The sequence below is a fragment of the Bos grunniens genome, chromosome 14, assembly GCF_055505025.1.
Source record: "Bos grunniens cultivar Pamir isolate PY7600 chromosome 14, Bosgru_T2T1.0, whole genome shotgun sequence".
NCBI classification, from domain to species: Eukaryota; Metazoa; Chordata; class Mammalia; order Artiodactyla; family Bovidae; genus Bos; species Bos grunniens.
In genome coordinates, this window is record NC_141178.1 from 16,297,281 (window position 1) to 16,319,277 (window position 21,997).

General features: G+C 42.2%; 1 protein-coding gene across 11 annotated transcripts in view; it reads right to left on the reverse strand.

Annotated features, from left to right (window-relative positions):
- Nucleotides 1-21,997, reverse strand: part of NIPAL2 (NIPA like domain containing 2) — a 93,150-nt gene that overhangs the window by 18,509 nt on the left and 52,644 nt on the right. For 6 of the 11 annotated variants that reach the window (XM_086336055.1, XM_086336052.1, XM_086336062.1 and 3 more), the window contains 2 exons: nt 18,275-18,396; nt 1,026-1,122 (listed from right to left, as the gene is read on the reverse strand). The exons of the other annotated variants lie outside the window; for them this stretch is intronic. In XM_086336055.1, coding sequence (XP_086192181.1) covers nt 1,026-1,122; nt 18,275-18,396 — 219 coding nt within the window. The remainder of the gene's footprint in view (nt 1-1,025; nt 1,123-18,274; nt 18,397-21,997) is intronic. 11 annotated transcript variants of the gene reach the window in all.

Consider the following 21,997-nt stretch of genomic DNA (forward strand, 5'->3'; position numbering starts at 1 on the left):
TATTAGTGAGATTTCCTAGTGTTGAGATATTTTATATATATATATATAGAGAGAGAGAGAGAGAGAGACAGAGACAGAGACAGAGACAGAGAGACAGACAGACAGACAGAGATGGAGGAGTGGGGAAGGAAAATAGGTTTTAAAATATAGAGAGGGCTTACGTAGGCATCAGTTTTCAAATCTTATAAGGTATATCTGGAAAAAAGGAAATGGGTAGGTAAATGAGTGAGAGAAATGTTGTATTTAAGAAAATCACTGACTTGCCTGGTGGTCCAGTGGTTAAGAATCTGCCTTCCGATGCAGGGGACATGGGTTTGATTCCCTGGTTGGGGAATAAGATCCCACACACCGTGGGGCAACTAAGCCCATGGGCCTCAACTGCTGAGCTTGCAGGCATCAGCTAGACAACCCACATGTTCTGAGCCTGCATACCACAATGAAAAGTCCCGCATGCCTCAACTAAGACCTGATGCAGCCAAAAATAAATAAATAAGAACAAAAAAAATCATACTGCTCACATTTGTGTTTCATATTAGCCATGTTTTAAAATTTTCTTAAAAAATGTAAACAGGATAGGCTTTGATAGTTCATTTCTGATATAAAAGTTTCAATTGGGTTGATTCAGTTGTTTCTTTAATTATTTACTGCCAAAAAAAAAAAAAACACCCTCAAATTGTCAGAGAGTAAAGAGAATTATCAAGAAATAAAATTCCTTTGCTGCTGCTAAGTCGCTTCGGTCGTGCCCGACTCTGTGCGACCCCATAGACGGTAGCCCACCAGGCTGCCCGTCCCTGGGATTCTCCAGGCAAGAACTCCTTTAATATACTAAAAAAAATAAACACATATCCATTGTAGCAATGGACATGCAAAGTATAATTGGCATAACTGGGAGTTTCTTTCTACAGATCAGAATTCAAAAGTAGAAACAATGAGAAAAAACAGAATGCTCAAATATTTCTCCTCTAAACTCCTTTATGACTTAGCATGGCTAGATTAGAGAATTAGAAAATAAGACATATCCTTACCTAGGAGTGCCACCAGGGTTAGCAGTATCACAATATGTTTCATTCCTTTTCTTTTATGGAAATACAGGAGAATGCAGAAAACTAATATTTCTAAAATCTAGAAAGGGAAATAGGAAGAGTAAAGTTTAAATTATTCTACACAAAGTCTTCAGAATGCCACTTTTTGATTTTGCAATGAGTATCATATGAGGGTTGAGGGTGACTAGAGTTCCCAAGGACAATTCTAAATACATGAGAACAACATAAGGAGCCTCAGCCATCCAGACTCAAGAGTTCTACCACCACCTACAGGGCAATGACACCCAGCTCTAGATCTCCAGTTCTCCCTGCAACTCCAGTCTCATTTACCCAGGCATCGACCAGACATTCCCACGGGCATGTTCAACAGCCATATCATATGAATATGGGCAACACTTAACACTCTTTGAGGGGGAGGGGCTGTACCATGGGGCTTGTAGGATCTTAGTTCCCTGACCAGGGATGGAACCCATATACCGTGCGGTAGAAGTGCGGAATCTTAACCACTGGACTGCCAGAGAAATCCCAACACTTAACTCTTTTTTTCCCCCTCTCCATCAACAAGGTTGAATTGTTATGGCTCATTCCAGTGATAACAAAAATAAAGAATCAATGGTACAACATTTAGAAGACTATTTTTTTGTGTGTGGTTTTGGAAACAAATTTTTTTTTCTTTTTAAATATATTTAATTTATTTATTTGGCTGTGTGGGGTCTTAGTTGCAGCATGCTGGATCTTTCATTGCATCAAGTGGGGTCTAGATCCCTGACCAGGGATTGAACTCTGCCCCCTATACTAAGCGCAGAATCTCAGCCACTGGACCACCAGGGAAGCCCCTGGAAACACAGTTTGACTCTTGTTATAAAAATAATATACCACTATCTGTAATACTTTACTTATGCCCAAGGTAGCTGATAGGATGGAAACCAGGACTCAATACACATTTTCTTCACTGGTTTGGGTAACACTTAATTCATGATCGCCTAGCTTCTCTGCCTGTTCCTACTGGGCCCCCACCCCCTTAGGAGGTGCCCTGTTGCACAAGCTGAAAAGTCCTCTCTTTCCCTCCCTCCCCCCACCCTCTCTGACTGTTGCAACAGCTTCTACTTTGTCTTTGACTTGACTCCTGTCTCTTAATCATCCAGCCATTGAGCAACTAGAGGAGTCATTTAAAAATGCAATTTGGATAATGAACTATTTCATTCATGGAGACTCATTACTTGTCTGATATACATATTAGGTATTTACAGTACTATGACAAGTACCACTGTGCCCTCTACCCAACCTGAGACGAGAACCCATCAATCTCCGTGAAGTCTTCCCTTCACAGCTGCTCTCCCCTTCTGTGGCCTCCCCAGGAACCACTATATTGAATTTTGTGTTTACCATTCATTTTCTTTAATTATGTTTCTATGCATTCCCAAATGATACCATTTATTTTTACACATTTGTTCTTTATACAAGTGGAGTCATATACTTGCCTTTGCTCATTTGCTTTTTTTTTCCCACTGTGTATTATAAGATTCATCCAGGATGATACATGTAGTAAAAATATAAATTAGACCTAGTCATTCCTTTGCTTAAGACTCCTGGGACCTCATCATCGGGTATGGCTGGCTCATGGATGGTCCACCTGCAGTAGCTACAACAGCTTCCCCACCGCCCCACTTCGGTTCTTTGTGGTTCTCAGGCTGCTCCTGCCTTTGGGCCTTTGCACTGACAGTTTGCCCTGCCTGGAATGCGCTTTCCCTGAGCTTTTGTTTGCACAATGATTCCTAGTCACTCAGACCCTTGGAGAGGTCTTCCTAGATCATTCTGTTCTAACAGAGTCACCTAGTCATCCTTTCACAACCTCGACTTCAGGTGGCAACTGTAGAGTGTCTTAACCATGACCTGTCCATGTGTTTGTTTCTTGTCTGTCTCCACCAGCACATCAGCTCTGTAAGAACAGGAACCTTTTCTGCCTCCAGTGCCTGGCACTCAGTTGGTCACTCAATAAGTATTTTTGGAATTAATGAGTCAATTATACATCAAATTTATTATCAACAGTTTGCCAAAAAACAGACCAAATGTCTAATAAACTGAGTATTCAATAAGTATTAATTGACTGAATGTCTAAAATTTTCCTTCCTTTAAGAAAACGAGTATAATTTTGAACCCTCAATTTTATTTTTTAGTTTTTTTTTTCTTTTTTGAGGTCCTTAAGATAATCCAAAAGTTGTCTGAGAAAACCTTACAAACACCTGAGAAAAGAAGAGAAGTGAAAGGCAAAGAAGAGATGGAAAGATATACCCAAGTGAATGCAGAGTTCCAGAGAGTAGCAAGGAGAGAGAAGAAAGACTTCTTAAGTGAACAATGCAAAGAAATAGAGGAAAACAATAGAATGGGAAGGACTAGAGATCTCTTCAAGAAAACTAGAGATACCAAGGGAGCAATGCAAGGATGGCACAATAAAGACAGAAATGGCAAAGACCTAACAGAAGAAGAGGAGATTAAGAAGAGGGGGCAAGAATACACAGAACTATACAAAAAAGATCTGAATTACCCAGATAGGCATGATGGTGTGGTCACTCACCTAGAGCCAGACATCCTGGAGTGTGAAGTCAAGTGGGCCTTAGGAAGCATTACTATGAACAAAGCTAGTGGAGGTGATAGAATTCCAGCTGAACTATTCCTTAAAGATGATGCTGTTAAAGTGCTGCACTCGATACATCAGGAACTTTGGAAAACACAGCAGTGGCCACAAGACTGGAAAAGGTCAGTTTTCATTCTAATCCCAAAGAAGGCCAATGCCAAAGAATGTTCAAACTACCATACAATTGCACTCATTCCACATGCTAGAAAGGTAATGGTCAAAATCCTTCAAGCTAAGTTTCAGCAATAAGTGAATGAAGAACTTCCAGATGTACAAGCTGGATTTAGAAAAGGCAGAGGAACCAGAAATTAAATTGCCATCATCCATTGGGTCATAAAGAAAGCAAGGGAATTCTAGAAAAACATCTTCCTTCACTGACTATGCTAAAGCCTTTGACTGTGTGGATCACAACAAACTATGGAAAATTTTTTAAAGAGATGGGACTACCAGACCACCTTACCTGTCTTCTTAGAAACCTGTATATACATCAAGAAGTAACAGAACCAGACATGGAACAATGGACTGGTTCAAAATTGGGAAAGAAGTCCATCAAGGCTGAATATTGTCATCCTGCTTATTTAACTTATATGCAGAGTACATCATATGAAATGCCAGACTGGGTGAATCACAAGCTGGAATCAAGACTGCCAGGAGAAATATCAACAACCTCAGATATGCAGATGATACCACTCTAATGGGAAAAACTTGAAGAGGAGCTAAATAGCCTCTTGAGGAAGTTGAAAGAGGAGAGTGAAAAAACTGGCTTAAAACTCAACATTCAAAAAGCTAAGATCATGGCATCCTGTCCCATCATTTCATGGCAAATAGATGGGGAAAAAGTGGAAACAGTGACAGACTTTTATTTTCTCAGGCTCCAAAATCACTGCGAATGGTGACCGTTCCTTGGAAGGAAAGCTATGATAAAACTAGGCAGTATATTAAAAAGCAGAGACATCACTTTGCCGACAAAGGTGCTTACAGTCAAAGCTATGGTTTTTCCAGTAGTCATGTACAAGTATGAGAGTCGGGTCATAAAGAAGGCTGAGCACTGAAGAATTGATGCTTTTGAACTGTGGTGCTTGAGAAGACTCTTGGGAGTCCCTTGGACAACAAGGAGATCAAACCAGTCAATCCTAAAGGAAATCAATCCTGAATATTCATTGGGAGGATTGATGTTGAAGCTCCAATAGTTTGGCCACCTGATGCGAAGAGCTGACTCAGTGAAAAGACAGTGAGGCTGGGAAAGATTGAGAGCAGGAGGAGAAGGGGGTGACAGAGAATGAGATGGTTGGATGGCATCACTGACACAATTTGAGCAAACTCAGGGAGATAGTGAAGGACAGGGAAACCTGGTGTGCTGCAGTCCATGAGGTCACGAAGAGTCAGATATGACTTAGCGACTGATCAACCACAACAAGATACCTGAAGCAAAGCTCTTTTCTTTCTCCCAAAGAGACAGTATCTCTGGACTGAAATTATAAATATGAATGTTTACATTGGACACGTAAAAATATCAGCACTAGTTTTTTTTTTTTTTTCTTTCTTAAAAATGATGAGAGTTGGGTGCCAGGAGCCGGTGAGGCATTCCACTCGTGACAAAGGTCATGAGGAAGGAGGCTCGGCATACGCAAAGGCGGGATCGAGCCTCGGGAGTCCCCCCGGATATTCTCGAGCATCTACCCCCCAAAACCAGAGTCTGCCTACTTTATTGCTTTGTGCTCTCACCTCTGACTTTACTGGGGGCTGTCCCCCACCACCATCTCGCTCTCTCTGTCAAAGAGTTAACTTACAGCTCCAATTAATAAAGTTCCTGGGCAATTAAGAGTGTTTAAATCCAAACCCCTCAGATAGCTCTCTAACTCGCCTGACAAGTTTACCCGGACTCCTACAGCTATGCATACGATTGTTTACAGTCTCCCAGCCTCGAGGGGCATGGGAAGCTTAAGATATTCAAATAGCTTAGAGCCTCTCAGAGAGTTAGAAACTGTCAGATTAAAACTAGTAAAAGATTTCATTGATGAACCAATGCTTGTTGCCAAGTTTTCACATCCCCTGTATTGTATCCTTGAATATGTATTAATTAATATAGTTGGTATGTAGAAAAAATAAGTAGTGGCCTTAGTGTTAGCGACTTTATATCCTTAAGGTAATAAATTCTTTCCTTTGTTGTAAACCCATTACACATCCGCCTTATAGGAATGCAATTTTATCTAACACCTTCGGAAGATGGTGCCAAACCTTAAAATAATTAGAGAAAACAAGTCTTTGTCAAGAGTCATAAAATGTTAATAGGCCTTCTGGCCAGAAGATGATGTAAATCACCTAAACCATTTGTATACGATAAATTTGCAGGAAAGAAACCCTGGTTTTTGATAAGGATCAAAGACTGCTGACTTGGCATCCCCTATTATCCTCTATGTGTAACTTAGGGTATAAAAACCCCCCGTTGAAAATAAAGCTACGGGCCTTGCTCACCAAAGCTTGGTCTCCCCATGTCATTCTCCTCCTCAATTTCCAGCTGAGTCTCCATCTGGAGCGCGAAGGTCCTCTGCGACCATTTATTTGCCTGGGCTTCTAAGACCCACTAGAGAAGGTGTCTAAGGTGGGGCACCTTCCGCTATTCAAGAGGGTGCCTGCGGCCTCCGTGGTCAGAGCTAACCTGGTGTCACAGGTTATATTGATTTTCCGCGTAAACCAAGCTACTCAGCCTCTTTTCTCCACTGAATTTTCCTACTGAGCTATCCTCATTCTATTACTCTTTATATCTTTAATGAATATTTAAATAAATAGGTCGCTGAAGCCGTCTCTCCTTCTAATACCCTGGATCAGCCGGGGCTGGACCCCGGCAGTTGGGGATTTCACTACTTTCAGGATTGCATTTTACTCATGGAGTCTTTTCTAAATAAACACAAATGTCTCTTGTTCCAACTCAAGGTTTCACCCATTGCTTTGTTTCTCCCTTTAATCCTCTGTGGGTATGGAAAGCAGCAGGATCATATCTTTCTCACTTAAAACCTTTTCATCTAATACGGAAGATTAACTCATCCCTTAGTCTTGTCTTTTTCCTGGCAAATGAAACCAATTATTTTAACTTTTTCTTATAGGACTTATTTGCCAGACCTTTAATTTAATCAGGTTGTGCTACAAAATCTTTTCAACTCTTATCTCTTCACCTTCCCGAAAGCTGCCATGAAAACCGAAACATCCCTCTCAGCTTGGTCTCCCCTCAACCAGAGGAGTCCATTTCTCACGTGACGCAGTTACAGACAGCTCCCAGCAGCCTTTGGGATCATGGTATTTGTGGCTGGAGGGAAGGCAGCCATTCCTACACCAAGGCATAGAGCATGTTAGCTCAACCTGTTAGCATGCCGATTATTTTTTTGCGGGGGATTTTGGTAGCTATCAGTTTAAAAAATCACATGTGACTTTTTTTGCAAACTTCATCTCTATGATTTCAGATCAATAAAATATGAGTTTCTGTTATTCACAGAATGACTGTTATTTGCCCCTGGGTTCTGTCCTGTGGCAAGAGATCACAGAGCTCCCAGGAGTAAGATATCCAAGCCGCATGAGTTAATGTTAATTTTTTTCTTAGTAACATTTTCCCTCCTCTCTGAACAAAAATTCAGTATTAAAGAAGCTGTGACTTCTGCAGGTTGCTGCAACCCAGAAGAAGCAGCTTTGCTCACTGCTATCTCAGAGGCCAGAAGTAATAACAGCACAGGGTGCACGCTCTCCACATGCTTTACTTGTACAAATTCATTTAATTCTCACAACCGTCTCAGAAGGTGGGTGCTACTATTATCCTCATTTTACAGATAAGGATACCAAGGCTCAGAGGGGTTTCCACTGGTAGGTAGGGTAATGTCCCACCCCATCTCAAGATGTCCATGCCCTGGTCTCTGGAACTTGTGTGCATGTTATATTACACAGCAAAGGGGCTTCCCAGACATGATTAAGGCTATGGACCTTGAGATGCAGAGATTATCCTGGATTGTCCAAGTGGGCCCAGAGTAGTCACAAGGGTCCTTAAAAGCAGAGAACCTTCCCAGCTGCGGTCAGAGAGAGATGTAACATGAGAAAGACCCAAGTCAAGGAATGCTGGCCGCCTCTAGAAGTTGGAAAAGGCAAGGAAACAGATTCTTCCCCAGGGGCGCTAGCAAGGAATACAGCTCTGCCAATATCTTGATTTTAGTCCATGAGACCCATGTTGAATCTCTGACTTTCAAAACTGTTAAGAAAATAAAATCGCATTGTTTTAAGCCACTAAATTGTGTGACAGTTGGTTATAGGAAACATAGGAAACTAATTCAGGTTTGGGTACTTGAAGTCTTTCCAGAGGAACAAAATCTTCAGGATGAGTTTTCTGAATTGATTCTGGGTTTTCTGGATTCATTCTCTAATTGAATTTAAAGGCACTCCTCACCCTGTTTTCGGCAGAGGATGAGGTGGTTAGCTAACATCACCAACTCAACGGACATGAATTTGAGCAAACTCTGGGAGGATAGTGAAGGACAGAGGAGTCTGGTGTGCTGCAATCCATGGGGTCACAAAGAGTAGATACAACTTAACGACTCAACAACAACAATAACAATCACTTTGTTTTCAGTGGCAAAAAGAGCACTGGCAGTCCATGGGATGGTGTGACAAGAGAGATACACAACATTTCACCACTGGAAACCCCACTCCCAGTACCAAATTCCGAGCCTGCAGTCATCTCATCTTCTCAAGTTCTCTCTGAAAGTGTAGCTTTTGATATAGTGTCCTTGTCCAAAAGAAATGGGCTCTGCAAAGATTCTCTCTAAAGCCCAGTCTGGAAAAAGGTCTGATGCTTGGAGGTCAGCCTGTATCGATTCTGCATGGAGAGGTGGGTGGGGAATGAATTGGAGCGTGTACCCCAGAAGTGGTCCACCTGGTTTTGAATTCTGGCTCTTTCACTTAGTGTTTATGTGACCTCAGACAAGTTACTGAACCTCGCTACTTGGGCTTCCCCATCTGCCAATGTCTAGGGCTGCTTGCAGCCCGGGTGAAGGACGCAACATGGTCGGAGCGGGCACAGGGCTCAACCTGCTCAGTGAGGTTGGTGACCTCGGCTGCAGAAGTGGGTCTGAGTGCAGACCTGTGAGTGCTTCTTACATTCAGACAACCAAGCAGGTGAACCTCATGCACCAGACACAGAGGGCTTACACAAACAGAGTTTTCTCCTTTCAGGTTTTAACACCTGCTGGTGGGTTGAAGCAGCTTTTGCCGGAAAGGCTGACTTAATAATGGGCTTTGGGGTAGAAAATCACACCAAATGACTGGCTGGGCCCCTGCTTCTGCTTATTTTTTTTCTGGTGGAGAGAAAATGAGCACCATGCAGATTATTTTGTGAAGGAGAATAGTCTGTGGGGAAATCTGGGTATGCAAAAAAAAAATTAGCCAGCCACAATCAAGCCTGCCAAAGAACACAGAGTAACTGAGACTCAGAGCTACGGCCCCTCATGTGGGTTCTGCCGAGGTATTCATAGTTGCTATTCAACAAAAGGCCCATTGAGAAAAGGGCCTCGTGGTCAAATAAGCCTGGGCAGGGCAGGATTAACAAGGTTAAATCTAACTCTTCCCTAAAGGACTTCTAGTTTTTAACGTGCTAACGGAAATGATGAATTTCTCAGGGGGCCACGTATGTTTCACAGCATCTCTCCAAGCTAGTTTGACCTTGAAAACCTGATTGATTTTTGCTTTTTGGCAAGCACCAGGTGGGAAAGTAAGTTTTAGTGGATGAGCAAAGGACATTTCATTCCTCTCTGAGTAGTAGACACCAGGCTTCTCAAATTGTCTTCCTTCCCCAAAGAGTCCCAGCTCAGAGGTTGGGCCTTGTTTCTGAGGCTTCCACTTCATGTAATCCCTAAAGGGAAGATGGATATTGACCTGAGACAGCTAAACACATGATTAAAGGAGATGCCCTTAGCTGGTCTATAATATGACTTTGCTGCTGCTGCTGCTACATCGCTTCAGTCGTGTCCGACTCTGTGAGACCCCATAGATGGCAGCCCACCAGGCTCCCCTAGTTCCTGGGATTCTCCAGGCAAGAACACTGGAGTGGGTTGCCATTTCCTTCTCCAATGCAGGACAGTGAAAAGTGAAAGTGAAGTCGCTCAGTCGTGTCCGACTCTTCACGACCCCATGGACTGCAGCCCACCAGGCTCCTCCACCCATGGGATTTTCCAGGCAAGAGTTCTGGAGTGGGGTGCCATTGCCTTCTCCGATAATATGACTTTACAATCCCCTTTTGAGATATGTAAAATTTGTTTAGATTGTAAAATATTGTCATTCATTTTACTGCTTATTTGATCAGTCTCAAAAGGCAGTTCAGGTGTTGTATTTATACTTGGTGTAATATACAAATACAAGATATAATACAACCACCATATAAATAATATGCAATATAAAAACAGTTAGATGAACGTTTCTTCAAAGAATTGCCTTAATTACTATCATTATGATCTCTGCAATCATGGTTTGCAGAAAAAGTACAGAACCTGGCACGATGAAGGATTAAATATTAATCATGTACATGTTAACAGACTTAAAACCAAACTTCAAGTCAAGATCTTACTATATAATTGATAACTTCTAGAGTCTTTAGAGATGTAACATATAATGGATTAAATTCCAAACTGAGATAAACTAAGATAATATCGATCTATTCCCCTAAGAGTCTAATGCCAATATTGTTATTCAAAGGTGACTCTATTTAAGGTTCATTTTATGCTGTCTTATAAATATCTGTAATTATTTGCATTTTTGGTGACATTTATTTTCAAATATACTTTCATTGTTTTACAGAAATATGAGTCTCTCCCAGGACTGTAAAATTCCTGCTTCAGGAATTCTCCTCTATATTCTAGGTGACTAACTTAGTTGGATGAATTTGTGAATAAATTAACTTAAGATTTACCTTTGGAAAACAGAAAAATGCAATTACTTCAGCGTACATTTTTGTGGAATTATAAGGCTTAAAAAAGTAGTTTTGTTCTTTTAAAATGTTTTCTCTGGTACTAAAACAATATAAAATACATCATCATCAAACAATGCTGTTTATTCCAGGAAATAAGTCTTGATGCATCTTTAATCTCCAAAGGATTCAGTGCAGGCTTTTAATTTTCTGGTTACAGACTCTGTGACCCTTTTCTTACCGGATGAAGAATTTGTTTTGCCTGTAGGCAAAGAATAATAATGTGTTGGTAGGACTTCAAGTCTAGACTATCACGAAATACTCAGAGTCCTTCTAGTGCTTAGATATGATTAATGAAAGCTTTAATAGTTAAAGGACTGGGTACAGTGGAAAGTAGGAAGATAAAAGACGGAAGGGGGGACAAAGTACGATAGACCTGAGGAAGCCTACTCTGAATTGGAAAGCCCACTCCTAAAGTTTGCTGGAGGATGGGGGTAAGGGGAACCTTCCAATTTAAGAGAGGAGGGAGTTTAGGGGAGAAGATATTGAGTTCAGTTTTTGAGATGTTAGTCCTGCAGACTCTATGGGATATCCAAAAAGGAATAAGGAATAAGTTGCTGTAGTTCATCCCCTCAGTCGTGTCTGACTCTTCGAGACCCCTTGGAATGTAACATGCCAGGCTTCGCTGTCCTTCACTCTCTCCCGGAGTTTGCTCAAACTCATTGAATCGGTGGTAATAAGCGGACAGATGAAAACATAGCTTTGGGGTCAGGAGAGATCTGAGAAGGAGATGCAAGTCTGGATTTGAAAGTCTTTCTAAAGAATGATGGTGGTGGAGTAGGCAATGAGATCACTCCAGAAAACCCTGGAAGGGTTGTGCAGCATGGAAAGATAAGAGGATGTTGAAGGGGAGGAGGTGCCCACCAAGAGCCTGGGATGGACTGCTCAGACAAGAGGAAGAGAAACAGGGAAAACAAACTGAAGAAGCCCGGGACAAGAGCGATGCCAGGAGAAGAGAGTGGGCTGTCAGAAAACGCTGCACAAGAGGCAAGAAGGATCACGACCAACGCAGCACCTCCATCCAGCAATTCTTGGGGAGGGATCTACCACATTATGATGAGTGAGGAGTGACTGGGAGCTGAGAGGGTAGAGGGGAATACATTTTTGGTGGTGTTTAGAGGGGAAATCGGTTAGTTTATTAAAGGGTGTGTAGTGTATGAGGTGGGCAGCTGCAACCAGAGCACTAAGTGTGGCCGAGAGGAGCTACCCCACATCCGAGGTCAGGGGCAGAAGCCGGGAGAACCCCATGCCCGAAGGGCGGTGGCCAAGAGGAGTTACCCCACATCCGAGGTCGAGGCAGCGGCCGAGAGTGCCAGGCTGCAACGGTGCAGGAACGGCTGAGAAGAGCTACACAAGTCCAAGGTCAGGGGCATTGGCCAGGAGGACCAACCCCATGCCCAAGGCCAGGGGCGGCGGTAGGGAGGGCCAACCCCATGTCCAAGGAGCGGTGGCTGCGTGGGTGCAGGAGGGCCTAGAGGAGCTATCCCACGTTGAAGGTCAGGAAGGGTGGCGGTGAGGAGATACCCCTCGTCCAAGGTAAGGAGCAGCAGCTGCGCCTTGCTGGAGCAGCCGTGAATAGATACCCCACACCCAAGGTAAGAGAAACCCAAGTAAGACGGTAGGTGTTGCAAGAGGGCAGCAGAGGGCAGACACACTGAAACCATACTCATAGAAAACTAGTCAATCTAATCACACTAGGACCACAGCCTTGTCTAACTCAATGAAACTAAGCCATGCCAGTGGGGCAACCCAAGACAGGCGGGTCATGGTGGTGAGATCTGACAGAATGTGGTCCACTGGAGAAGGGAATGGCAAACCACTTCAGTATTCTTGCCTTGAGAACCCCATGAACAGTATGAAAAGGCAAAATGATAGGATACTGAAAGAGGGACTCCCCAGGTCAGTAGGTGCCCAATATGCTACTGGAGATCAGTGGAGAAATAACTCCAGAAAGAATGAAGGGATGGAGCCAAAGCAAAAACAATACCCAGTTGTGGATGTGACTGGTGATAGAAGCAAGGTCCGATGCTGTAAACAGCAATATTGCATAGGAACCTGGAATGTCAGGTCCGTGAATCAAGGCAAATTGGAAGTGGTCAAACAAGAGACGGCAAGAGTGAATGTCGACATTCTAGGAATCAGCGAACTCAAATGGACTGGAATGGGTGAATTTAACTCAGATGACCATTATATCTACTACTGCAGGCAGGAATCCCTCAGAAGAAATGGAGTAGCCATCATGGTCAACAAAAGAGTTTGAAATGCAGTACTTGGATGCAATCTCAAAAACGACAGAATGATCTCTGTTCGTTTCCAAGGCAAACCATTCAATATCACAGTAATCCAAGTCTATGCCCCAACCAGTAACGCTGAAGAAGCTGAAGTTGAACGGTTCTATTAAGACCTACAAGACCTTTTAGAACTAACACCCAAAAAAGATGTCCTTTTAATTATAGGGGACTGGAATGCAAAAGTAGGAAGTCAAGAAACACCTGGAGTAACAGGCAAATTTGGCCTTGGAATACAGAATGAAGCAGGGCAAGGACTAATAGAGTTTTGCCAAGAAAATGCACTGGTCATAACAAACACCCTCTTCCAACAACACAAAAGAAGACTCTACACATGGACATCACCAGATGGTCAACACCGAAATCAGACTGATTATATTCTTTGCAGCCAAAGATGGAGAAGCTCTATACAGTCAGCAAAAACAAGACCAGGAGCTGACTGTGGCTCAGATCATGAACTCCTTATTACCAAATTCAGACTTAAATTGAAGAAAGTAGGGAAAAGCACTAGACCATTCAGGTATGACCTAAATCAAATCCCTTATGATTATACAGTGGAAATGAGAAATAGATTTAAGGGCCTAGATCTGATAGATAGAGTGCCTGATGAACTATGGAATGAGGTCCGTGACATTGTACAGGAGACAGGGATCAAGACCATCCCCATGGAAAAGAAATGCAAAAAAGCAAAATGGCTGTCTGGGGAGGCCTTACAAATAGCTGTGAAAAGAAGAGAAGTGAAAAGGAAAGGAGAAAAGGAAAGATATAAGCATCTGAATGCAGAGTTCCAAAGAATAGCAAGAAGAGATAAGAAAGCCTTCCTCAGTGATCAATGCAAAGAAATAGAGGAAAACAACAGAATGGGAAAGACTAGAGATCTCTTCAAGAAAATCAGAGATACCAAGGGGACATTTCATGCAAAGATGGGCTCGATAAAGGACAGCAATGGTATGGGCCTAACAGAAGCAGAAGATATTAAGAAGAGGTGGCAAGAATACACAGAAGAACTGTACAAAAAAGATCTTCATGACCCAGATAATCACGAAGGTGTGATCACTGACCTAGAGCCAGACATCCTGGAATGTGAAGTCAAGTGGGCCTTAGGAAGCATCACTATGAACAAAGCTAGTGGAGGTGATGCAATTCCAGTTGAGCTATTTCAAATCCTAAAAGATGATGCTGTGAAAGTGCTGCCCTCAATATGCCAGCAAATTTGGAAAACTCAGCAGTGGCCACAAGACTGGAAAAGGTCGGTTTTCATTCCAATCCTAAAGAAAGGCAATGCCAAAGAATGCTCAAACTATCGCACAATTGCACTCATCTCACATGCTAGTAAAGTAATGCTCGAAATTCTCCAAGCTAGGCTTCAGCAGTACATGAACCATGAACTTCCTAATGTTCAAGCTGGTTTTAGAAAAGGCAGAGGAACCAGAGATCAAATTGCCAACATCTGCTGGATCATGGAAAAAGCAAGAGAGTTCCAGAAAAACATCTATTTCTGCTTTATTGACTATGCCAAAGCCTTTGACTGTGTGGATCACAATAAACTGTGGAAAATTCTGAAAGAGATGGGAATACCAGACCATCTGACCTGCCTCTTGAGAAATCTGTATGCAGGTCAGGAAGCAACAGTTAGAACTGGGCTTGGAACAACAGACTGGTTCCAAATAGGAAAAGGAGTACGTCAAGGCTGTATATTGTCACCCTGCTTATTTAACTTATATGCAGAGTATATCATGAGAAACGCTGGACTGGAAGAAACACAAGCTGGAATCAAGATTGCCGGGAGAAATATCAATAACCTCAGATATGCAGATGACACCACCCTTATGGCAGAAAGTGAAGAGGAACTCAAAAGCCTCTTGATGAAAGTGAAAGTGGAGAGTGAAAAAGTTGGCTTAAAGCTCAACATTCAGAAAACGAAGATCATGGCATCCGGTCCTATCACTTCATGGGAAATAGATGGGGAAACAGTGGAAACGGTGTCAGACTTTATTTTTTTGGGCTCCAAAATCACTGCAGCCATGAAATTAAAAGACGCTTACTCCTTGGAAGGAAAGTTATGACCAGCCTAGATAGCATATTGAAAAGCAAAGACATTACTTTGCCAACAAAGGTCCGTCTAGTCAAGGCTATGATTTTTCCAGTGTCCATGTATGGATGTGAGAGTTGGACTGTGAAGAAGGCTGAGTGCCAAAGAATTGATGCCTTTGAAATGTGGTGTTGGAGAAGACTCTTGAGAGTCCCTTGGACTGCAAGGAGATCCAACCAGTCCATTCTGAAGGAGATCAGCCCTGGGATTTCTTTGGAGGGAATGATGCTGAAGCTGAAACTCCAGTACTTTGGCCACCTCATGCGAAGAGGTAACTCATTGGAAAAGACTCTGATGCTGGGAGGGATTGGGGGCAGGAGGAGAAGGGGACGACAGAGGATGAGATGGCTGGATGGCATCACTGACTTGATGGACGTGAGTCTGAGTGAACTCCCGGAGTTGGTGATGGACAGGGAGGCCTGGCGTGCTGTGATTCATGGGGTTGCAAAGAGTTGGACACGACTGAGCAACTGAACTGAACTGAGTGTATGAGGCGGAGAAGGCAATGGCACCCTACTCCAGTACTCTTGCCTGGAAAATCCCATGGACAGAGGAGCCTGGTGGGCTGCAGTCCATGGGGTCGCTAAGAGTCGGACACGACTGAGCGACTTCACTTTCACTTTGCACTGTCCTGCATTGGAGAAGGAAATGGCAACCCACTCCAGTGTTCTTGCCTGGAGAATCCCAGGGACAGAGGAGCCTAGTGGGCTGCTGTCTATGGGGTCGCACAGAGTCGGACACGACTGAAGCGACTTAGCAGCAGCAGCAGCAGTGTATGAGGAATTTATTTTTTTTTAACAGATCTTAGGTGAGTAAGAGACATGAGAAGAGTGGGAGATATAAACAGAAAAGCCCTGTAAACACTTGTGTCCCAGTGGTCAGAACTATGTATCAGAGATGGTAAGATATACAGGCTTCTGGTCACCTCGCTAGGAACGGTTACACAATAGTGCAATACTCTACGGTTCCTGCTGTAACATCCTGAGTCACATCACGCTGAGAGCAGTTTGCCATGTCCCTGCAAACACCAGGCATAAATAATAGGTATAAAGCAGGATTAAACTATTTTATAAAGGCAATGCCAAAGAATGCTCAAACAACTGCACAATTGTACTCATCTCACATGCTAGTAAAGTAATGCTCGAAATTCTCCAAGCCAGGCTTCAGCAATATGTGAACCATGAACTTCCAGATGTTCAAGCTGGTTTTCAAAAAGGCAGAGGAACCAGAGATCAAATTGCCAACATCCACTGGATCATGGAAAAAGCAAGAGAGTTCCAGAAAAACATCTATTTCTGCTTTATTGACTATGCCAAAGCCTTTGACTGTGTGGATCACAATAAACTGTGGAAAATTCTGAAAGAGATGGGAATACCAGACCACCTGACCTGCCTCTTGAGAAATCTGTATGCAGGTCAGGAAGCAACAGTTAGAACTGGGCTTGGAACAACAGACTGGTTCCAAATCAGGAGAGGAACACGTCAAGGCTGTATATTGTCACCCTGCTTATTTAATTTATATGCACAGTACATCATGAGAAATGCTGGGCTAGAAGAAGCACAAGCTGGAATCAAGATTCCTGGGAGAAATATCAATAACCTCAGATATGCAGATGACACCACCCTTATGGCAGAAAGTGAAGAAGAACTAAAGAGCCCCTTGATGAAAGTGAAAGAGGAGAGTGAAAAAGTTGGCCTAAAGCTCAACATTCAGAAAACGAAGATCATGGCATCTGGTCCCATCACTTCATGGCAAATAGATGGGGAAACAGTGGAAACAGTGTTAGACTTTATTTTTTTAGGCTCCAAAATCACTGCAGATGGTTTTTGCAGCCATGAAATTAAAAGATGCTTACTCCTTGGAAGGAAAGTTATGACCAACCTAGACAGCATATTGAAAAGCAGAGACATTACTTTGCCGACAAAGGTCCTTCTAGTCAAGGCTATAGTTTTTTCCTGTGGTCACGTATGGATGTGAGAGTTGGCCTATAAAGAAAGCTGAGCACCAAAGAATTGATGCTTTTGAACTGTGTGTGGTGTTGGAGAAGACTCTTGAGAGTCCCTTGGACTGCAAGGAGATCCAACTAGACCATCCTAAAGGAGATCAGTCCTGAGTGTTCATTGGCAGGACTAATGTTGAAGCTGAAACTTCAATACTTTGGCCACCTTATGTGAAGAGCTGACTCATTTGAAAAGACCCTGATGCTGGGAAAGATTGAAGGCGGGAGGAGAAGGGGACAACAGAGGATGAGATGGTTGGATGGCATCACCGACTCAATGGACATGAGTTTGAGTAAAGTCATCATCTGGTAGTTGATGATGGACAGGGAGGCCTGGTGTGCTGCAGTCCATGGGGTTGCAGAGTCAGACACGACTGAGTGACTGAACTGAACTGAACTGAACCTGTTTTAAAGGCAGAGCACTGGGCCCGATAGCTTTTTGAGGTCACTTCTAACCCTAAAAATGTATGATTCTGTGTGCCTTGATTCTTTTTATTGAATTCACAACTATTTTAGCAATTCAGTTCTTGGTTAAATGCTGATCTAGACAACCCAATTTTTCTTCTTCCTGCCTGTCTTTCCTAGAATATTCTTATTTTCCAGTCTAAACTGACTTCCATAACAAGTTATAGGCCAAGTATTTCAATCACATTCTTTCTTAATACCCACCAGACATAGTCATTGCATCAAATTTTTAAAAAATCGCAATTAGTGGCTTCCAATTTCTACATCAGCTCATTCTGTTTTTTCTTTTCCCCACCTCTCAGTATTGTCCAATTTCTCTTCAGACAGCCTATTGCATGGGTCTCTATGAGTGCTTTTTTGAAGAGAATACCTACCTTAAATAAAATTCAGTGAAGTAAAGTATATCTTAAGGTACTTTCCTTTGACTTGGGAAGAGAGGTTTTTTTTTTGTTTTTTTTTTTTTTGTTTTGTGTTTTTGAGTTGTCCTAAAATATGTGACTCTGGACTTTGCTGGATTAAATTCCATAAATTGTGGAAACTGTTCCAGTGATAAGTTATCCCCAAGGACAGAATACCCAAGGAACAGGGGTACTTCTATTTTTGATTTAGTGTTTCAAATATTGGTCAAGTATATTTACATTTTAATGAGTTATTAACACTGAGAAGAAAAGATTATACTAGCTCTCCAACATCTCCATGTACCAGTGGTCTAGACAATATCGCTTCTGGGATAGTAAAATTTTTAGAATTCTTACCATGTAGATCATGAACTGCCAGCCAACAAAGTAATACTGTACTGTTCTTGCGGAGATAGCCTGAGTTATATTTGGAGCAAAGTTCACCAATAGATATGTTCCTGCCAATGCCAACGTCATACCTTTTAAATTGAAAAGACAAACCATGTTGAAAAGGGCCATTCAAGTCTTTTTGTTTATGTAAACATTTCCTATACACTGAGCATTACTTGTAAAAGTCACGAAAGTGAAAGTTGCTCAGTCATGTCCAACTCTTTGCGACTCCATGGGCTATATAGTCCATGGAATTCTCCAGGCCAGAATACTGGAGTGAGTAGCCTTTCCCTTCTCCAAGGGATGCCTATGAAAATACAATCTACCAAACCATCCCAAGAACTTCACGCATTTACCCAACAACATTACCTTTAGAAGGGGATAATATAAGGGCCACAGGATGGATGGGGTAGCATATAACTTCTGATTTTTCTCTGTCGTTTCAAGATGAATCTTGACCTCTACAGAGAAGCTTTCCTCAGAGATGGGGACGATCAGAACACATGCATATGAAGACATGGAAACACATCCAACCTGGCTGCTTGTTTCCATGTGGATCAGGAAGTGCATGATGACTCTGGATCCACCTAGATCTAGATGGCAGGGCCCAGAGAGTGGGGAAATCCATCACCTGATGGTCCACTCTGCACTTACTCACCTTGGATCCTTTACACACACGTACTTGGGTATTTTACACTTTGAAACTCTTGTAAATGAATACCATAATCATTGTCATTTTTTGGAGTCTTTTTAGGAGAAATAACAAAGTGAATGCTGACTCTGAGTCAGATTGACTTGATCTAATTTAAAATCTAGAATTCCAGGGATAGCTTGGTAAAATATCACATTATAAACCTATGTAGGAATGTGTTACTGTCATCACTTTAACATTACTTATAATAATGGAAGGATGGAAAATGTGGGGGAGAAGTGGCCACAGAGAAGCGGATTTGGCTTTCCAAATAACACTGGAAACTGCTTATTTATTAATAATTAGCAGCCTGAGAAAAACTGATTTATGTAGCATTTTTTGGGTAGCACAACTTAAAAACATAATTCAACCTGTTTCACCACTGAGGTCAGCATTGTTGTGTATATAATTTACAACCAGCATACACTCCAACCTGAAACAATTTGGTTTGTCTAAACAATCTCATAATTTGAAGACATCAATTTCCTATTGTTCTCAACCTAATGATTTAGAGTTTTGAACTCTAGTTTCTGAGAATCCATTTGATTTTTTATACAAGCTAGACAATAGCTATTCATGGTATAGTACGAGCTATAAAATAAGCTTACTCTAATGTAACAATTTATTCAGTACTACTTTGTGAAGACAGAAATTATACACACAATTTTTTTTTTTCTTGTTTTTTTTTTTTTTTCCCAAGGCCCCGAGAACTTTTTAACTGTGTCTGCAAGTTCTGAGCGCGGGCGTGTGGCACCCAGAACCTTGGCCCTGTTCTGCGTGCGGGCAGCATCTTCCTCAGCCCTTACAGGCGAGCCGAGGGAGTCACGGCTCCCCGCGGCCCCTCCGCCCAGCCCTCCCCAGAAAAACCTCTATACACACAATTTTAAAAGCTATTTTCTAATGAGAATTTTTAAAAAGAAAACAATATACATTATTAAGCATTGTAATAAAAGGAAACAATAAAAACCATATATAAGAACTTGGGAAAAATTATTGGTCAGGTCTGTCCTTTCTTTGACCAAAATAAAAAAAAAAAAGAAGAAACCAAAGATCTTATAAGATAATTGTCCAATATTACATTCCTAGGAAGAAGCAATATTTTAAAAACCCAGTTTTCTAAACTTAGTAAAGCAGAATAAATGCATTGAATACAATTTCACAATCTCAGAGACTTCCAACCTATTCTTGTGAAATCTAAATTTCTTATTTATATTGAGTTCCTCTGCCAGTTATTTCTTTATCTCATCTAGCTGTATCTAGTGTCAAATTTAATTTTTCAAGAATTTGGTTTTCATTTATTTATCTTTGGCTGTGCTGGTCTTCATAGCTGCGTGGGCTTTTCTTCAGTTGAGGCAAGTGAGGGCTACTCTTTAGTTGCAGTGCATGGGTTTCTCATTGCGGTGACTTCTCTTGCTGCAAGAGGAGGGGCCCTAGGGCACGTGGGCTTCAACAGTTGTGGCCAGTGGCTCAGTAGCTGTGGCTCCCAGGCTCTAGAGCACAGGCTCAATAGTTGTGGCACGGCATGTGGGATCTTCCCAGATCAGGGATCGAACCCATGTCTCCTGCATTGGCAGGTGGATTCTTTACCGCTGAGCCAGCAGGGAAAACCTTGAAATTTTAGTTTTGAATATATAGCACATGCGTACAGTAAAAAACTCAAAAGCCATACAAGAGGGATCAGTGAAAGGAAACTCTTTCTCACGTCCTTGTGGCCCACGAGGTCCCCTCCTCAAAGTGAGCTACTGCTGCTGGTGCTTGCGATTTTCTTTCCAGAGACGCTTTAGGCAGGCGTGGGTGAGAGTGCATGCGTTTTGATTTTTTTACACAGAATGATGTTAGCATATCATACACACTTTTCTGTATCTTGCTTTTTTCCTACTGAACAGAACATCTTTTTCTACTCCAAGAACATCTCGGAAAACGTTTCACGTTATATGTCGGGCAGCCTCGTTCTTTCAGAGTCTGCAGAGTGTTCCATTTATGGAGGCGGCGTTATTTCCAGCATGGTCCCTGTTTCACACCCTGACACACCCCTCCCTGTCCCACCTCTGCTCTCTCACGTGTGGCCTGTGCCCATTTCCACCAGTGCAGATCTTCTCTGCCTTCCAAAGTTTGTTAAAAACAAATATAACGACTGATGGTTTTGCGAGTTCCCTTTCAAAGTAATTTTTCACACGTATTCTCTCACGTGAACCTCACATCACTGCAAGTCTAGTGAGTAACTCTATGGCAGCTCAGGAGGTCACACATTCTTTCTTGCTAATAATTTTAATCTCAGCAACGTCCTACGTTTAGGAAGGCAGTTCTGGATAACTGCTCTTATTTGCTTATTTCTTTGGCATCATTTTATTTTCCTATGTGACTTACTGTCTCCTTCATGAGTCATGTGCACATTTTTCATAAGTGTTTAAAAGTGCTGCAGACAGCCACTAGCAGTTGCTTCAATAAATTTCTGCAAAATATTTTTATATTCCACCGTTTCCTAAAAGTGGCATGAAACATCACGTTGTTGTTGCTGTTTAGTTGCTAAATCGTGTCTGACTCTTTGTGACCCCCATAGACTGTAGCCCACTAGGCTCCTCTGTCCATGGGATTTCCCAGGCAAGAATACTGGAGTGGGTTGCCATTTCCTTCTCCAGGGGATCTTCCCAACCTAGGGATAGAACCTGTGTCTCCAGCTTGGTAGGCAGATTCTTTACCACTGAGCTACCTGGGAAGCTAATATGAAACATCACAGTTCCTACTATTTTTATTTCAGTAAAGCCACCAATCTTTGGAAAGGTACACATTTTTGACTTAGAAAACTTGCTAGTTTACTTTCTGTTGGCCCATTTGACCAAAGGAGTGCTCTGGAAGTGTAAGATACCAAAAGAAGGAAAGCAGCACTTGACATGCCCTTGGCCCACGGACATGGTTAAATTTCAAGTCCAGACTTGGACAGTGGGAGTCTAATCTGAACTGAGACTGGCTCCCCAGAATTAAAATCTCACTGCTACTGC